This window comes from Lepisosteus oculatus, chromosome 29, assembly GCF_040954835.1.
Source record: "Lepisosteus oculatus isolate fLepOcu1 chromosome 29, fLepOcu1.hap2, whole genome shotgun sequence".
Taxonomy (NCBI): domain Eukaryota; kingdom Metazoa; phylum Chordata; class Actinopteri; order Semionotiformes; family Lepisosteidae; genus Lepisosteus; species Lepisosteus oculatus.
In genome coordinates, this window is record NC_090724.1 from 3521255 (window position 1) to 3537463 (window position 16209).

The 16209-nt window shown below is 40.9% G+C and overlaps 1 protein-coding gene across 2 annotated transcripts in view; it reads right to left on the minus strand.

The window, feature by feature from the left end:
• The window catches only part of grin3bb (glutamate receptor, ionotropic, N-methyl-D-aspartate 3Bb), a 58084-nt gene extending 42205 nt beyond the window's left edge, over positions 1-15879 (minus strand). Inside the window, exon 1 of one of the 2 annotated variants that reach the window (XM_006639941.3) lies at positions 15294-15879. In XM_006639941.3, the coding sequence (XP_006640004.3) occupies positions 15294-15746 (453 nt within the window). In that variant the 5' untranslated portion in view covers positions 15747-15879. Of the gene's footprint in view, positions 1-14388; positions 14443-15293 lie in introns of those variants that run through there. The other variant, XM_015365516.2, reaches the window with a different exon arrangement.
• Positions 15880-16209: the final 330 nt, after the last annotated feature.

Here is a 16209-nt window from a genome sequence, read left to right on the forward strand (position 1 = left end):
TAGCCAAAGAAAGAAATCCCCAAGAAGTCAAGAAATAAATGAGAAAGGAATAAGGGAAAAATAAAAGTTAAAGATGACAGTAGAGCAGGAGCCAGGACTAGTTTAGAGGAGAAATGAGAAGGCAGTTTCTCTTTTGTGAGTCATTGCTATATATTTTTTTTCCAATCCAGGGCCTGTCTGCACCTTATCAGTATTGTGTTATTATGCAAATTGATTTTTCCCCGTCCTTTAAACAAGTGGCCAACCAGAACGGGGGAGGAATAATCATCGGCTGTACTTTTTCAGAACAGGGTGTCAATCTGAGCTCAAAGGCATCAGCTCGTTTAGCATCGCAAAACAGCTGTGATTGCTTACAATCTCCCCACGCTGGCACCCTGTTTTGTTTGACGCAGAAGGCGCACACCTTCCTGCCCTCCGGTACTCAAGCTTCATTTACTTGATTCAAGCTGCCATGGTAGTATGGAGGAGGGGGGGGCTATACAAACAATCTCATTTCAGCATCTCCAATTAAGGATGCATTAGCTAATGGGGTGGACTCCCACCCAGGCCAGGTTTTGTAATGGAAAAATGTGTGCAGTAAAACAAGGCAAAAAGCAAAAAGCTGATCAGGGGAGGCACAGTGGAGTGATTAACATGGCTTCTTTGCAGTGCTGGAGGCCTGGGTTCAATTCCGAGGGTGCTACCTGTGTGGAATATTACTGTATGTGCTACCTGTGTTTGCAGAGGTTTCCTTTGGGTGCTCTGGTTTTCTCCCACACTCAGATAAGACATAGTGGTGTGATGGTGTGTGTGTGCATCCTGTGATGAACTGACATGCCCTCCAGTGTGTATCTCGTTGATAACATTGACCACTATTGAACTGATATGTCTGCCAAAATGCCAAGCAGTAAGTAGGTTTATATTATATGAGAATTTTCACTTTTTGTTGAGGAGCCAGAAACCAAATGGCCTACAAAATGAAAAGCAATGCAACCATTAAGATTTGACAGAAGGAAAAACTAGTACTCTAGCATGATGTACAGTATGTGATGCAGTAGAGTCATATAGCTCACCTGAAGTCTAGCTCTATAGAAGGGCTCTATGTTTCTGATTCAGTGAGTTAACACAAGTGCACCCCCAAATAATGCGAACCCCACTATCGCAAAGAGATTTTACCACACACTGGTACACAGCATCTGTGGGTTGTTTCCACTGCAGTAGTATTAGCAAGGAACAAATATTATTATGTATTACTTCAATGGATTTTTGTTTTTACAAAACTACTTGGGGGGATTTACTTTACTCACACAGACAGGAAAAGAGTACCCTGTCCCATCGAAGATGACTGTTTACATGTGGGAATCTTGGATTTTGAGGGCAAGGGACCCAAAAAGTAGACAATAACGTTTACACAAACATTTATGTATTATTTTTATGCCACATTATTACAAATTCCTTGCATATATACTGAGCTTTATACCCCCCAATGGATTTTATATTGTATATGTACTTCACTTTAAAATGTAAATACTTAAAATATGCTTTTATTTTAGTATAATTTTAGTAAAGCAATAATATTGGCAAAAACGGTCATTTTTGCAACCTGACCATTCCTTTGCACCCTAAGCCTATTTGTGATCCAATATGACTACTCAGTGCTTCCTGCTGGCCATGACAGTAAGTTAGACCAGAGTAGAGGCTCATGGGTAAAAGCCCTTGACTAACAAACATGGTGAATTTTGATTGGCTGTTGAGAAATGTGATGTCTGTACATATAACCCAAAGATGCACTTAACCTCCACGTGCTCTTCACAACAGTTACTCCCGTTGTGAAAATCTGTCACAGACAGCCATACTTTCCATCAGACACCCTGCATTACAGGATATTAATCTGTCTGTAACCTTTGTTAACGCCTGAGATATAATTCCAGAGGATGTAATGGAGTCAAAAACCATTCATTTTGGTATTGAGAGTGTTGAAATGAGTGGGAGCTACAGTAAATCTTCCATTCAATCATGATTAAAAAGAGATTGCTCTCAAAAGAGTGAAGAGGTTCCAGAATGTTTTCCTAGTTTTTAATGACTTATCAATGTGACACAGACATTCAGTAGCCTTGGCCAGTGACCTCTACACCTCCCACAATGCAGTTTTTCTGAGCTCAGTACTTTTGAAGTCTGCTAGAGCTAGAGATAGGCAGGTTATGTAACACTCCTTGTGTATCCTGTAGAATTATAATAATAATATGACTATCCAAGCAGAAGGACACTGTACATAGAGATAAATAAGAAAAAAAAGAAAAAAGACAATTAAAGTAAATAAAATGAAATAAGAACATTTATACCTTACCCATACTACACAATCAAATCCTTTACTTGACTTAATATGTTGAACAATTAAACAGTTTCCAGTTCTTAAACAGGCTGAAGTATGAATTTTAACTGTTGCATCTCATAAGTAAAATAAAAGACCATACATTGTTGTAAAAAAACACTTGCACAAATTCCAATCAAGCAACTTGGTAGTTGAAATAAGGTTTCAATAATGCACAAAATGACACAGGACTGGAATGACAGCAGCAGCTGTGTGGAATTGGAATGCAATCAACTCTTTAACACCTGACATAACCTAGCCTGGACTTAGTTCACGTAGCCCAATTCTCCTCTCAGCCCTTTCCAGAAGGTTCAGAAGAATCCGGCAGACAGGCCCCTCATGCAATCAAACGTTTTCAGCTGTGTTGGGTGAGTGCGTGACTTTCTTCTGCTAAATGTTTGACCCTGCACAGCTTTACTGACTCTGGTACACACTGGCAAATAAAGAGATGTTCTCTGCAATGGGGAGTGTCAAGTCATACTGCCCTTGGCATATTACAGCCTCAAGCTGGTGCACTGTGGCAGCACAGCAGGCGATGTGTCCTACTGTGTCTCCCTCAGGCTGGCGGAGTGCCGTTTCAGCAGCAGACACTGCAAAGGCTTTGTTCCTTCTTCAAAAGGGATATGGGCTGAAGCTGGGATGTGCCAATACCTTTTTATTTGGGAGTATGAGTGCACTAGGCAGAGGATCAGAGATTTTTTGGGTCTCTGAGTCACACAAAAAAAAACCCAAAAGGGGGCAGGGATGCAGATGATGAAGGAAGGTGGGGAGGGAAGGCAGTGCCAGTGCCCATCACAGGTCACACATGGCAGAGGTTACCCAATGATGATGGCAGCTGTGAGAACTTGGCCGGCCATGGTTTCAGGAAACAATGCCCACATTCAGAGCTTGGCTGAGACACCGACTGCCAATGGCTGCTGCAAATCCAGTGAAAACAACGGATTATCGCTGAAGTAATTGTCCCTGTTTGTCAGGGAACTTGATGCAGCACAACAGTTTTTCCACTCCACTTAAAATGGAAAGGATGAGGCTGAGGGGATTGAAAATTAAAATGCTGCAATGCCTCAAAGGCTGGGAATCAATAAATACACGCGACACAATACATGCAGTAAATGCAGATTTCGATGTGACTAGCTTATTTTGTTTTGGCACAAACCCGAGCTACAATCAAACAGTTCTACCTTTATTCAGTTCTAACGTCAAATTAATCGTACACATGTGAACCATGAAAATTATACACATGTAAACTTTGAAAAGTCACAGAAGGCATTTGTATGAGCTTCTCCACAAATGTAACAGAGCTGTATTCCAGCACATACTACCCCTCCCTCCTCCCCCTCCAATCCAAACCTTTGTGTCTTATACATAAAATTACAGCTCAGGAGAAATTAAAAACAACTGAGATGCGAGTCTTGGAGTTTTGCTATGCATCACTTGATTATTTCTTGAATTTATGTATGAGATTTAACTCCACTTAGAACTCAGATCGATACAACCCAAACAACAACAGAAAAATGAGGCTATTGATTTAAGGAAACAGCCGATACCATTCATAAATGTCTTCCAAAACAGTGGCCATTATTTCTGGACAAACAAGGCCCTCTGTCAAATGTATTAATCCAACTGAAATTTCACGCACTCTTCTTTTACAAAATAGAAGATGTGTGGTTTACAAGCCAGATATATGAGCATTCTTTAGCCATAGTTGTTGGAGCTCATAAGTCACTGTCATTAAGTGGTCTCCACGGCTAGTGCCCTGGACTAGTTTTTCTAGTTCTGATCATTGTTCACTTTTTGTTTACAACTGAGCAACATATTAAGAACTGTATTTGCAATTCAGGATTATAACAAATCCCCACTACTTACATCAGAATTAAATTTGCAACAACCTTGAAAGTACTGTGGGAAAAAAAAACTTTCATTGGCTGTTTAACCTGTGGTACTTTTACCCTGTTGGAAATGGCAAATATGGTTCTGTTACTACAGTGCAGAAGGGTAATTTGTTCCTTTTCAATAGATTTACAACAGAACAGGGTTTTCTGTTTTAATCAACATGAAATGAACTCAAACTGAGTTTCACAAAGAAGAGAAAACGCCAGAGAAAACAAACCAGTGCAACATCAGTGTCACGGTGTGTTACACACGCATACAGGTAAAAATATAGCAGACATTTTTGAAAAAGTGTCCAAAGCAAACAGGATCTGCCTTCAAGGCAGTTTTGCCTTTTACTCATTGTGAATCTACAATCTTAAGCTCCAGAGCTTTTGGCAGGGAAGCCTTAGGTGACCCCGACGTAATGATTAAGATAATGCTAATCATGTCTTGATTCTTTGAAGGGGAGAAGATGCTAGTTAACTTTTTCCCCAGAGGCAAATCCTATTTTTTAATGCAAAAGGACTCAATGTATTCAAATTCTGAAGAGGAATATTAATTCCAAGTACAAAATGTGCAGTAAACTAACCTCACAAACTAATCATGTTCACTGTATACGTTCATATAACTTGAACATATCTACTGCTGCAACACATCAACAAATAACTCATGTGTGAACATGTGTTGCAGCACTAGATCCAGTGTTACCTTTATATAGTCTATGGGATTATGTAACACGCACAATTGTTGGTACTTAAATCACTATTTTCTACATACATGACACCACACTGCCACAACCTCCTGTATTCATAATTCTTTTTATTTTATATCATTACTATGACATGAAGTGCTACCTCTACATACAAGAGGTAAAGAAACTTTTTTAATGGTTATGTTTGAACAAGTCAAATAACAGAGACCTGTATTTTATATAGTGCCTTTAAAAGCAGTCATCACCAAGTAAGAGAAATTAAACAGTAATTAAATGCACCCCCTTCCAGCGTTTGTTTTATGAGTGAAGAGACTTACTCGTCCCCAATATTGTTTTATTTATTTCCACAGCTGGTGCAATTTTCAAAAATGTCAGATTGTTAAGCGATATCTGTCATGCATCTTCTTTAAAGATCTGCAGACGGTCTTTTCTGGGGGGTGGGCATTGTAAAACCTCTCATGACTGGTCACAAACTCCCAAGCAATGTTATACAGAGAAGAGGTCGTCCTTATTTCACAGAGCTGGCCGCCCAAGGATGTCCATTTCAGATATCGCACAACAGAGTCTCGGGAATCTCAAAGTAATTCAGCCTATCACACCCAGACACCTGTACGTCATTACAGGTTATCAGCCAGGTATTTTTAGGCCTTTCACTGCTCTATTTTTGTACTCCAAAAGCAATGTTTGGGCTGCACTTATTAGGACAGGGAAAGTCAATTTTGTTTGAAATTAATGATTAATGTTCAGAGCAAGAGCTGGGTGACTGCCTTTTTCGCTTTTCTACTTTAGGACTGTAAATGGAAGTTTCTGGTCAAAGATGAGTATAATCAGCGTGAGAAAATAACCTCTGACTTTTCTGTTCTGTGCTACAATTTGTGCTGTCGGGGCCCTTTGTCAATTTACCGAATGATCATCTCGAAAATGCAAAGTTGTTCAATTTAAGAAGCTCTTGGCAGAGTCCATTTAGAGAACATAACAAGAGGAGACAACTTCAATTGTCCTGTCACCAAGTGACATGTAGCTTATCCAGGCACTGTAGAAAAGTTCTCTGCCCTCACCCCATAACCTTTATTAAGGGTAAAAATTGTTTAAGCTTTCAAAGCCAGAAGCAAATTAAATGTAGATACTAGGGTTTATCAGGATTGTTTCTAGGGTTGTTTTTGTGAATTACACATGCATCAATTTCTGACATAAACCATGCATATCTCCTGTTCACAGTAGTTTTACACGGACACTTAATCACCACAAATGTCACTTTCTTCTGAAAGTCATTATAGGTGAGTAAACAACAATTCTGCACTATCGTAATTAACTGCAAGATTAGTTGACTAGGGAGCCCAGTACAAGAAGAAATAGTCATTATGGTCTCCCACACTCATATAAATTAAAAAATGCATTTACTCCTGCCTTAACAATATGATCAATAATATTGAGAGTGCTTGAGCACATACTGTACTCACAGAGAGCTCAAACCTATGAATCAAGGAACAGTCTTGCTATCTTTTCCCAAAGAATCACTAACATTCTGATATGGTGAAACCCAATATTCTTTGATTACCTGTCCCAAACTTATTTTATCTTAATTTAAAGGTGGTGCCTCACAGTATTGCTCAGACCAAAGGGACTGGTAATGTCATATCTGAAAATTAAATTAAAGATAGCACTGAAATAAAGTTGTGAGTTTTCAGGAAATTAACTACAATAATAACTGTATAATTATAAAATGGGAGAAATAACTTTTAACCTTCAACATAATAAGCAGTGAGCTCAAGTTGAGACACACTATGAAAAGGATTGCACGTTCACTACATGAATCTCAAACTGGTTTTCTGTCTTTGGTACTTCTGCAGAGTCAGCAGTCCTCTGCTCCAGTATACAGCATTTACTGCCACACAGATGGGTTTATCAGGGGTTATACAACCGAAATAAAGTCCAGGACTTAAGCATTTCGTTTCAAGGAGAGCAAAAGGAATTTAAGATGCACAAATTTTTCATGAAGTGGAATTTCTCAGGATTTAATCCAAATGGAATTCAGCCCTTGAAGAGGCTTCACCTAGCAGAATTTCTAAAGCACCATGAGCTATTTGAGGGGTTGGTGTCTATTGTAACCCTGAGGCTGCATCTAATTAAAATATGTTGCTGTTCAGACACATACAACTACTCCTCTTAAGCTTGACTTTAATTAGACTTAAAGTTCACAGAATTGTCCTACTATGAACTGCTGTGAATCAAATACATTATGACCTCTGCATTCAAATCAGCACATTCTGATCAAGGATTTTGCAAAGATGACCAAAGCCTTTTTGTTCAGTAAGAAAGTTTGCTAAGAAGTAATACCAAACTTTTTTTTTCTATTTTAAACACCTGTGTAATACAGAAAGGAAAGTTGACCAAAGCTTTCAAAGTAGAACTGTTTGAAGAAATTCTTGAAAAAGGCCATTTTCATGTAATCCAACAAAGTAAGAGAAAACTGATTACCACAGAATTTGTTCAGGCTGGTATTTCAAATTCTTAGAAGGCACAGACAAAAGCATGATTAGCTTCTGACCACAAATGCAAAACTTTAACTTTAACTCACTTAAACTCCAAACATCCCCTTTATTGAGAGATATAAGAACACAACTCAGGACAGGTTACGAACTAAAGGAGTCACAAACGATTCAGCCCATCTATCCTATTTAGTAATTAGTAGTTAATTGATTCAAGGACCTCATCTGGCCATATCCTGAACAAAACCAGAGTATAAGTTTCAATAATATGGCTGGGTTGCTTGTTCAAGACTCAAACAAAAATCAGCTCAACCTTTTCCCTAACAGGAAACCAACCTGGGCCACAGTACAAAGACCAACAAATCCCAACCACTAGACTACAGGGACTGAAAAGTCACACTTAGAACTACACTGTATTTCAAATTCCCAGTAGCTGCTTTAATCAACCATCATAGAAAGAAACAAACATATTTCACACAAAGAATGAGCAGAATAATATTATGTAAATAAGTATAAATAGTAATAATCACATTAAATTCTTTCTAGCACTGAAAAACAGACCCATAGTTCTGGGAATCAAATCATTTGTTTACAAATCCTTGTATTTTTTCTTCTTAGAAATAAGTATTTTAATTCAAACTGTGCATACCTGTAGGGTATTTGTATTTGTCTTGCCTGTTGTCAGTCCAAGGTGATTGTCCATCTGTTCCACCATTTTCTGTCAAGGTTACAGACCCTGACTCACCTCTGGACAAAATGGAGGCTCACCTGTCCATCAAGAGGAGCTGGGGCGGAGTTTAGGGTATTTAAACCTGGCACTTACTGTATGGTGCAGACCTTCACTCTTGTTTTAATCTCTGTGGAGTATCATTGTCTGCAGATTCTTACATATGCCTGACTGCGTCTAGGCCTGTTGTTTTGAAACAACCTGAAGGAAATTCCTTGGAGAAACTGCAGTGATTACTGTTGTTGAATGTTTGTCTTTTTTTTGTATTTTTCCTGCACAAGAGCATGTTTATTTACAGGATACATTTTGTTCTATTTTTTCTATGGACTACAGACTTTAGAACCTCTGTGACCACCCCCTGAATTTTCTGCTGGGCGGTGTTGTCACAAAAATTTACACCTGTTAAATTCTTAGTTAAATTAGTTAGTGTAAATTTTTCTGTTTTATGAAAAACTCTTTTGGTCCCCAGGTATGCAAGGTGCATCAATTTCGGTTGAGTACTGGCAAAAAGAAAAATGTATCTTCATTCTTTTGAATGGATGATTTTTGACAGCAAAACAGGGAGGCTTAAAGTGTGTAGGTTAAAAAGCTTGCCTTAAAGGTATCAGCAAATCCCTCCAACACATATCTCCTAAGCAAAGGTTAACCAGCACCCTAGTTATGTGTTAGTGTTCAAATGTCCTTCGTCATGAGTTGGGACAACATCTGTGTTGATGTTCTAGCTGGGCAATCTGAATTGTGGAGATACAGTTCCTGGGGCAGAGACAAGCTGGGATGACAATTTGGCAGCTGTAGGCCTCAGAGAAAGAACCCTGTAGAAAGCTGTCAGAATGTCATTGTCACAGTCACTGGTCTTTATGACACCATGCTGCCTAACGGCACCAGAGAGCGGTCACCAGTTTTCTGCAGATCCACGCAAATGTCATCAGCGTATTGTCAGCTCGGCAGCGCATGATCCGATTCGCACACTCACTCTGCTAGACTGATTTACAGGCTGCTGCTCGCGTGGCTGGGACTGGGCAGGCAGGGGGAAATCGTTCACACATGGGGTGGTCACCCATCACTCCTCTTCCTCTACATCCCACCATGCACCCTGCACAGGAAGTGGCTGTTCAGCATGCAGATTAGTTTGTGTAAAAAAAAGTTAAAGGTTACAGGCCTTCCTTGACATAACAGTAAATATAGCACTCCCTTTGCAATGCCTGGACATGATTCTACACTTTAGGTTGGAAATGCAGTGCATAACAGTCCCTCCAAATAAAAGACAGTGCTTCCCACACTTTTGTATCCCAACAGACTAACCATTAATTGCTGAGCTTCATCACACAGAAAAACAGTGAATGAGTGGTCCCTTTGCCTACCTGAAAATGTAGTTTCATCATTGTAACAGGGCAGAAAAAACAGATACAATGGGTTAAGGTTTTCAAAGTTCTTAGTGCAAATATTTGGGGCGGAGCTGTGGCTCTGTGGCTCAGGATCTGCGCCTGTGGCTGGAAGGTTGCCGGTTCGTATCCCGGTGCCGGTAGAGGAATCCTACTCTGTTGGTGCTCTAGGGTGCTCTGATCCCAAGCTTCTCTCCCTGTCTGTGTGTCTCATGGAGAGCAAGCTGGGGTATGTGAAAAGACAAATTCCTAATACAAGAAATTGTATGTGGCCAATGAAGTGATCTTATTTTATTATTCCTCTATTACTCTGCCTCACATTCCATCACAATAGCATATTTGATTTTAATGTGTGGAAATGAAACAGGACAAATAAACCCCCTTAACAGTGGATGTGAAGTTTACAGTAAGTGAAATTTCCACAACGTTAATGTTTTTGCAGTGTTAAGCTACAAGTCTAAAAGATAAATATCAGACTGTTACCTCTATACATCCACAGACTTGTGAATGAATGCTTGAAAATATAAACTACTGCTACCATGGCCTTGCACACACTCAATCAGAGAGAAATATTACAGATTTCTAGGCTGTAAGCAACATATCAATTCTGTAGATGATAATTATCATAAAGCCCTCAAATTTCATTATTATAAACATCCCACAGCATCCTCATATTACCAATGATGGCTACAACAGGAACCATGTTACTTAATTATGAATACTTTTAATTAATACACAATTAGCACTTAGACAGCATAAATGCATTTTACAGACTGCTAATTCATCAATGCAGACACTAATATACTGTAGCTTATGCATTGGTAAAGCAATCCTGCAATAGTGCTGATCAGGAGGTTTGAGTTTCAATTTTATTTCCAAAGGCTTTTTTGCATTGAAGGCACTGACAGGGAAATTAACCGACATCTGGGATCATCCTCTGTGCAGTTCGCTCAGCCAAAAGACCTTTGTGCCTCTGTCCAAAAAACTGCCAGTGAGTTTATCCTGGTTTGATAATTACCGAACCACAACTGCTAGATGCCTACAGATGTAGGTACTGTAGCAATAAGGCTGCTAGAAGAGAAGACAGAAAAAAACATGATCTTTGCAATTCTTAAACAAGCCAATTTATCAGTTTATCAGCATTTTACAAAAACATCTATCAATGAAGGATCAAGCAAGATACTGTTTTCTTTTGTCAGGTCCCTATAAGTTGCTGAATTTCTGAAGTGATTTTTTTTACTTCTGTCATCGGCTCTGCTTTGCCTGAAAGCTATCTTCTCATTAGCAGGTTCTTTTTGTCCTTCAAAACTCTAACAGGAACCCACCCAGAAGCCAGAAAGCGAGCGAGAGCTGTCCTTGATGTACCAGCTCTGCTGCCTCTCTGAGTTTTTCCAAACAGCTCTCTGCTGACCCAGAAATAATTTTGTTTAATAATAAAAAGAAGCTCTGAAGCACACCCTATATCAGTTGCCTTAAGCTTATAAGGGAGTGTCAGCTACTACACGTACAGAAATTAAATAGTATATCTCAGCGATTTCTTTCTACTCCTTTGTAAAAAATGCTGGACCTGATATCCACATTTCAGAAGAAACAGAAAGAATTAAAGAAATCCCTTTTATCCTCAAACAGTACAGACACTTCACAAGACAGCATGTGTAGCAAGACCACGATGTGTCACATGCTCTACCACTGTACCAAATAAAGAGCCAGCTTGGCTCTAGAAGAGGCCAAGCCCCACTCGTGGTTGAGACTGGAAAACAGGGAGAGCTCCTTCTTCCCAAGCTGCATTCCCGAATGAGGCCGGAAAAGAGGCAGAACTCCCTCTTCCTGAAAATGTATGTACACTCCTGAAGACACCTTCTGTGCAACTGTTTGACAATTTCTCCTTGCTATTCTATGTTTATTCTTGTTATCAAGTCCAGACATCAGACAGACATCAGACCTACTTATACAGTACATTACAGCACTACAGCTAGTAGAGGAGGCATGTTTAATACAGTTACTGCTAGCTGCAGTTGTAGTCAATCTACAGAAAGGATGTTATATACATTCCAGGGCTAAAAAGAATGTCCAGGACTCAGGGTCCAATAATCTATCCTTTCTAGTCTTGAACAGAGAAGGTGAAGCTATTTCAACATTCACAATTCTCAACTACAAAGCTTGCCTTAGGCTTCCTTTTACAAAATCAAAAGTGAAACACCAACCAGAGGACACAAGAGGAGAGCCGAATTTAAAAAATCCGACCAGGGAGCACTTTTTTACACAGACGATGGCGGGGGTCAGGAACAAGTAACTCGGCCATGTTAGCGATGCCGATACCCTGGCTTCCTTCAGGAAACAGCTGGATGAGGTCCTCAGGTCAAATGGCTACACGCAACCCAGCTGTCCTCCCATGTGAACCCTCTCTTGATCGAGTCTGTTTTTCCCATGTAAAGGCTCTTTAACCCTGACCCTGCAGAGATAACCCGGTAAATTTCATAGTCACCATTAGATAGTAAGTTTCAAAGGGCACGGAACAATTTAATCGTGATTAATGGAGCAAGTGATTTGTTAAATCCAGTAATTCAGAGATCATTTAGAGGAAAAAAATCTGATTACCGTTCGGCCCTAAAGGATCAGAATTATCTTAATTGAGAAAATTGCTTTTTTAACTGATCGCATTTCCTAGATTTGGGTTTGCAGCGTAATGCTTTACAGAAGGGGTTCCCAATCGTGGTCCTGGTGGATCACACAGCTACTGGTTTCATTCCAGTATAAGCTTAATTACCTAACTGAAGCCTTAATTGAACTAATAAGTTACTTGATAAGTATATTTGCCAGTTTTTGTTCAAATCTCATGTTTTGAGTTTTTATTGTACTTATGAAATGTAAAAATTTAAAATGGTCATCTCCAAGATGCTTAAGAGCTGAAAGCAGTCAAACCATTCAAATTAATCACATTATTAATTCAATTATGTAACTGAGAGTTTAGCAGGAGCAGAAACCAGCAGATATGTGGGCTTCCAGGATTAGGATTTGAAACCCAGCTCTAAAGCATCCATCCATAATCTAATCTCCGCTTCACCCAATACCGGATCACAGGGGAGCTGGAGCCTGTCCTGGCAGGCAATGGGAACAAGGGATACACCCTGGAAGGGACAGCAGTCCTCTGCACACAGACTCAGATGTGCACTCACTCCCACCAGGGCCAATTCTCCCAGAAGCCAATTAACCTACTGGTATGTCTTTGGACTGTGGGAGGAACCCAGATCACTCAGAGGAAACTTACATGAACATGGGAAGAACATGCGAACTCCACACAGATAGCAGCTCAGAAATTGAACCCAGGGACTCCATCCTGTGAGACAGCAATGCTAACCACTGTCACTGTGCCGCCCAGCTCTAAATCAGTGGTTTCCAATCCTGTTCCTCAAAGATCACAGTCTCTTCTGTTACACCTGAGGCCATTAAAACCTTACAGTACAACTGAAATATTTGCTTGAAAAGTCCTTTATATCCAATATTAGCTTTTAATACAGTACTCTAGCATGAAAAGTGCCATTAACTATGTCCATATGCTGTGTTTCTGAACGCTGTTCAACTATGTTTACGGGTGTCAGTGACCTGACCAGCTCTCTGATATTCAAGTCATTGAACTCATGCAGAATCAACAATGCTTAGTACAGGAGTGTTTAACACAATATACAGTCATTAGCACTTGTGACTGTGTATCATTACTTAGCATTCTGTTAAGAGCTCTTTAGGCAATAATTGATGAGCAATAGTTCATTGCACGTCTTGGCAGCAGCTAAAACAGAGATTTCTGAAACCAAGAACTGAGGGGATAAAACAGCTTTTTATAACAAAAGAATAGCCCAATTAAGGACTCATTAAGCATCGCTAATTAAACGTTGAGTCCAAATGAAAAGCAGAAGATGCCTTGGTCCTCAAGGGTTTGCAGTTGTGCTCATACTGCAGGTAACCTTTCCCCCCAGGCTGTTGGGAAGCGATGGGAGTTCTGATCCCTTCCTCTTGGGAAGAACACTCAAGGGACACTGGGACTTGACCGTTTGGAAGCTAATGAGTGGGTGGATTAAAAACGGTGCTTAGACTACCAGGGTCCAGCGTCTGGTCCTCGTCTAGGCACAATGAGGAAAGAAAATGGTTGCCTTACCTTTCTCCACCAGTCCATTTTCTTTCACTTTATCTAATGCAGGGTCACGATGGAGCCGGCGCCTATCCCAGCAAGCAACAGGCACAAGGCAGGAGACACCCTGGATGGGATGCCAGTCCTTTGCAGGGCACACACAGACACGAACATGCAAACACTCACACCATGCCACCCTACAACTATGCAGACGGTCTTTAAATTATTATGATCATGAAAAAGCACAAAGTGATCTTTATGACTGTATGCATATCCTTATTTTTGAGGCGATACATGCTACAGCATAAAATCTGTCTGTTGGTTTATTTGTAGTACTTGGAACTGTACGTGCATGTGATACTGTAGTAGAAGTAAATAAGAACAGTTACAGATAAGAGGGGAGCCATCTAACTTGTTGTCACCCATGCCTGAATCAATACCAACACTCATGAGCAATCAGGAGGATTGAAAAATAAGAGCGTGGGGCTTAATTACAAAAACTTTACCTAGCTCCTGCAAAATATGATACTGCCACACGCAGGAGACAATAAACTAGACAAATCCAGCCACTCAAGCTTAGATGAGCTGGAGGCTCTAATATTTAAGGAGCATGAGGAAAATAAATTGAGTCTGAATACTACAAGATCCTTACTCGTGGTACACTGATGACTAAATGACTACAGAAGTTAAAATGTTACCACTCATGAATAAAAACACAGTGTTTTTTTACCTCAACGTTTTCTGCGACGTATGCTTAGCGGCGTACAACTCAACTATTCACGAATCCTTATTAACGTAGTCACAAGAGCCATCCTAAAACACCGGCACCAAGGCAGTACAGCCGGTTTGATATCTTACACAAAAGCCACGAAATGACAGATATTCGCCTGCAGTTTTTTTTTTCCGATTAACCATCACCGCTGAGTCAGCTGTCCGTCGAGGTATATTCACATTCTGCACACAACCGCTCCAGCTCTGGTGGTTATAAACAGCACGCCCGCAGCGCTCATGGCCAGTAATGTGTGGACTGCTCCAGAAACACTTAACAGTTTAGACATTAAAAATGAAATCAGAAAGATCATAAACGTAGAGGGATGTCCTCCCCGAACGAACGCTCTCATTCCTTTATTTTCCTGTTTTTTTTTCCCCGAAAACGCTCTGAAAGTGAAACACTTCGCTTCGCTACAGGTAACCAAATCCGAGAGATGGCCACGAATCTCACAAGGCGAAACGAAAGAAAACGAACCGACTTTAGTCCTGGTGGAATTTAAGTGAATTAAGCAGAACCCGTTTAAAAATGACTCAAACGAAGGTCAATTTGTGATAGCCTCCGCTAACGGGGATATATACCGTGGGGGCATTCCACCCGTGCATCTCATGTTTCACCTGTTAGAAAATCCCACGTGTATTCATGAAATTAAATACACGGAAAAACACAATTTAGCATCCTGTAAATAACATGTATACAGAGGTTCAACTGGTAGCAGGCAACAGACTGGAGCTGTTAGCGAAATGAGACCGTTAGACGCACAGAAACGAGCGCAAAACGCAGTTGGATAACTTTCAAACCTCCAGGAACGGACGCTAAAATAACGCACCTACCCCGAGCAGAGCAAAAGAATCGACGTTCCTTACCCGGGTTTTCAGGGGCTCGCCCTGCTCCATGATGCTAACGAAGGGGATTTCCAAAACAGAAGACATAAATTCCACTTGGATCAGCTCGTCCGGGGTCTGGGGGAAGGCGAGCACCGCGGAGACCCCCTGCACAACGATAGCTTGGCAGACGCACCTGAAGAGGGACTCCGGGTCTCCGTCGTGAGGCTCCCGCGGCAACACCTCGAGGCTCAGGTTGTAAGGGAGGAAGTTGTCCCGACTTTGAGACAGGCTGGCCAGGGCGCGGTTGAGAGCAGTTAGCACCCGGGCCGGCTGACCGGTAGGTAGCAGCGCACCCAAACGCACAGTGTGCCCTATCCGCGCCAGGATGTGGCAGGGCTGGGGATGGGGGTGACCGGGGTCGATATAGGTATGGAGGACGATTTGGAACCCGAAGTAAAAGTATACCAAGAACCTGGAGAAGATTAAATCCATCCTGCTGCGCTCTCGAACGGACTGAGGTCTTTTGAGAAGATAGCATTGCTTGCGTTTTCTTTTTTTTTGCCTTTCTTTTCTTTTTTTGTTGACGGTGATATGAGTGGTGATCTATAGATGGAGTTATAGTGCGAATGTGTGGTTATAGTGTGAAGGGGAGGGGGGGTGTGGAGATGGGGGGGGGGTCTTTCAGGAAAGGCGGAGGAGCCGCTTGTCATTCCCCTGTGCCACCGGTAAAAGCAGCAGATATCGACAGCTGAACAGCAGCTGCGGCATGTTGCTCATGTTTACTTTAATACAAATAAATCAATATTTGTCACAACTTGGTTCCGAGGTTGTTTTTTTTCCCCCTATTTGGTTACATTATAGCGTACACCTTTACAGTTTGGCTGCAAACGTTAATTACCTTACATGACGGTCTTTATCGCTGGGAATGGTTCCGAATCAAAGCGATGTTATTAAG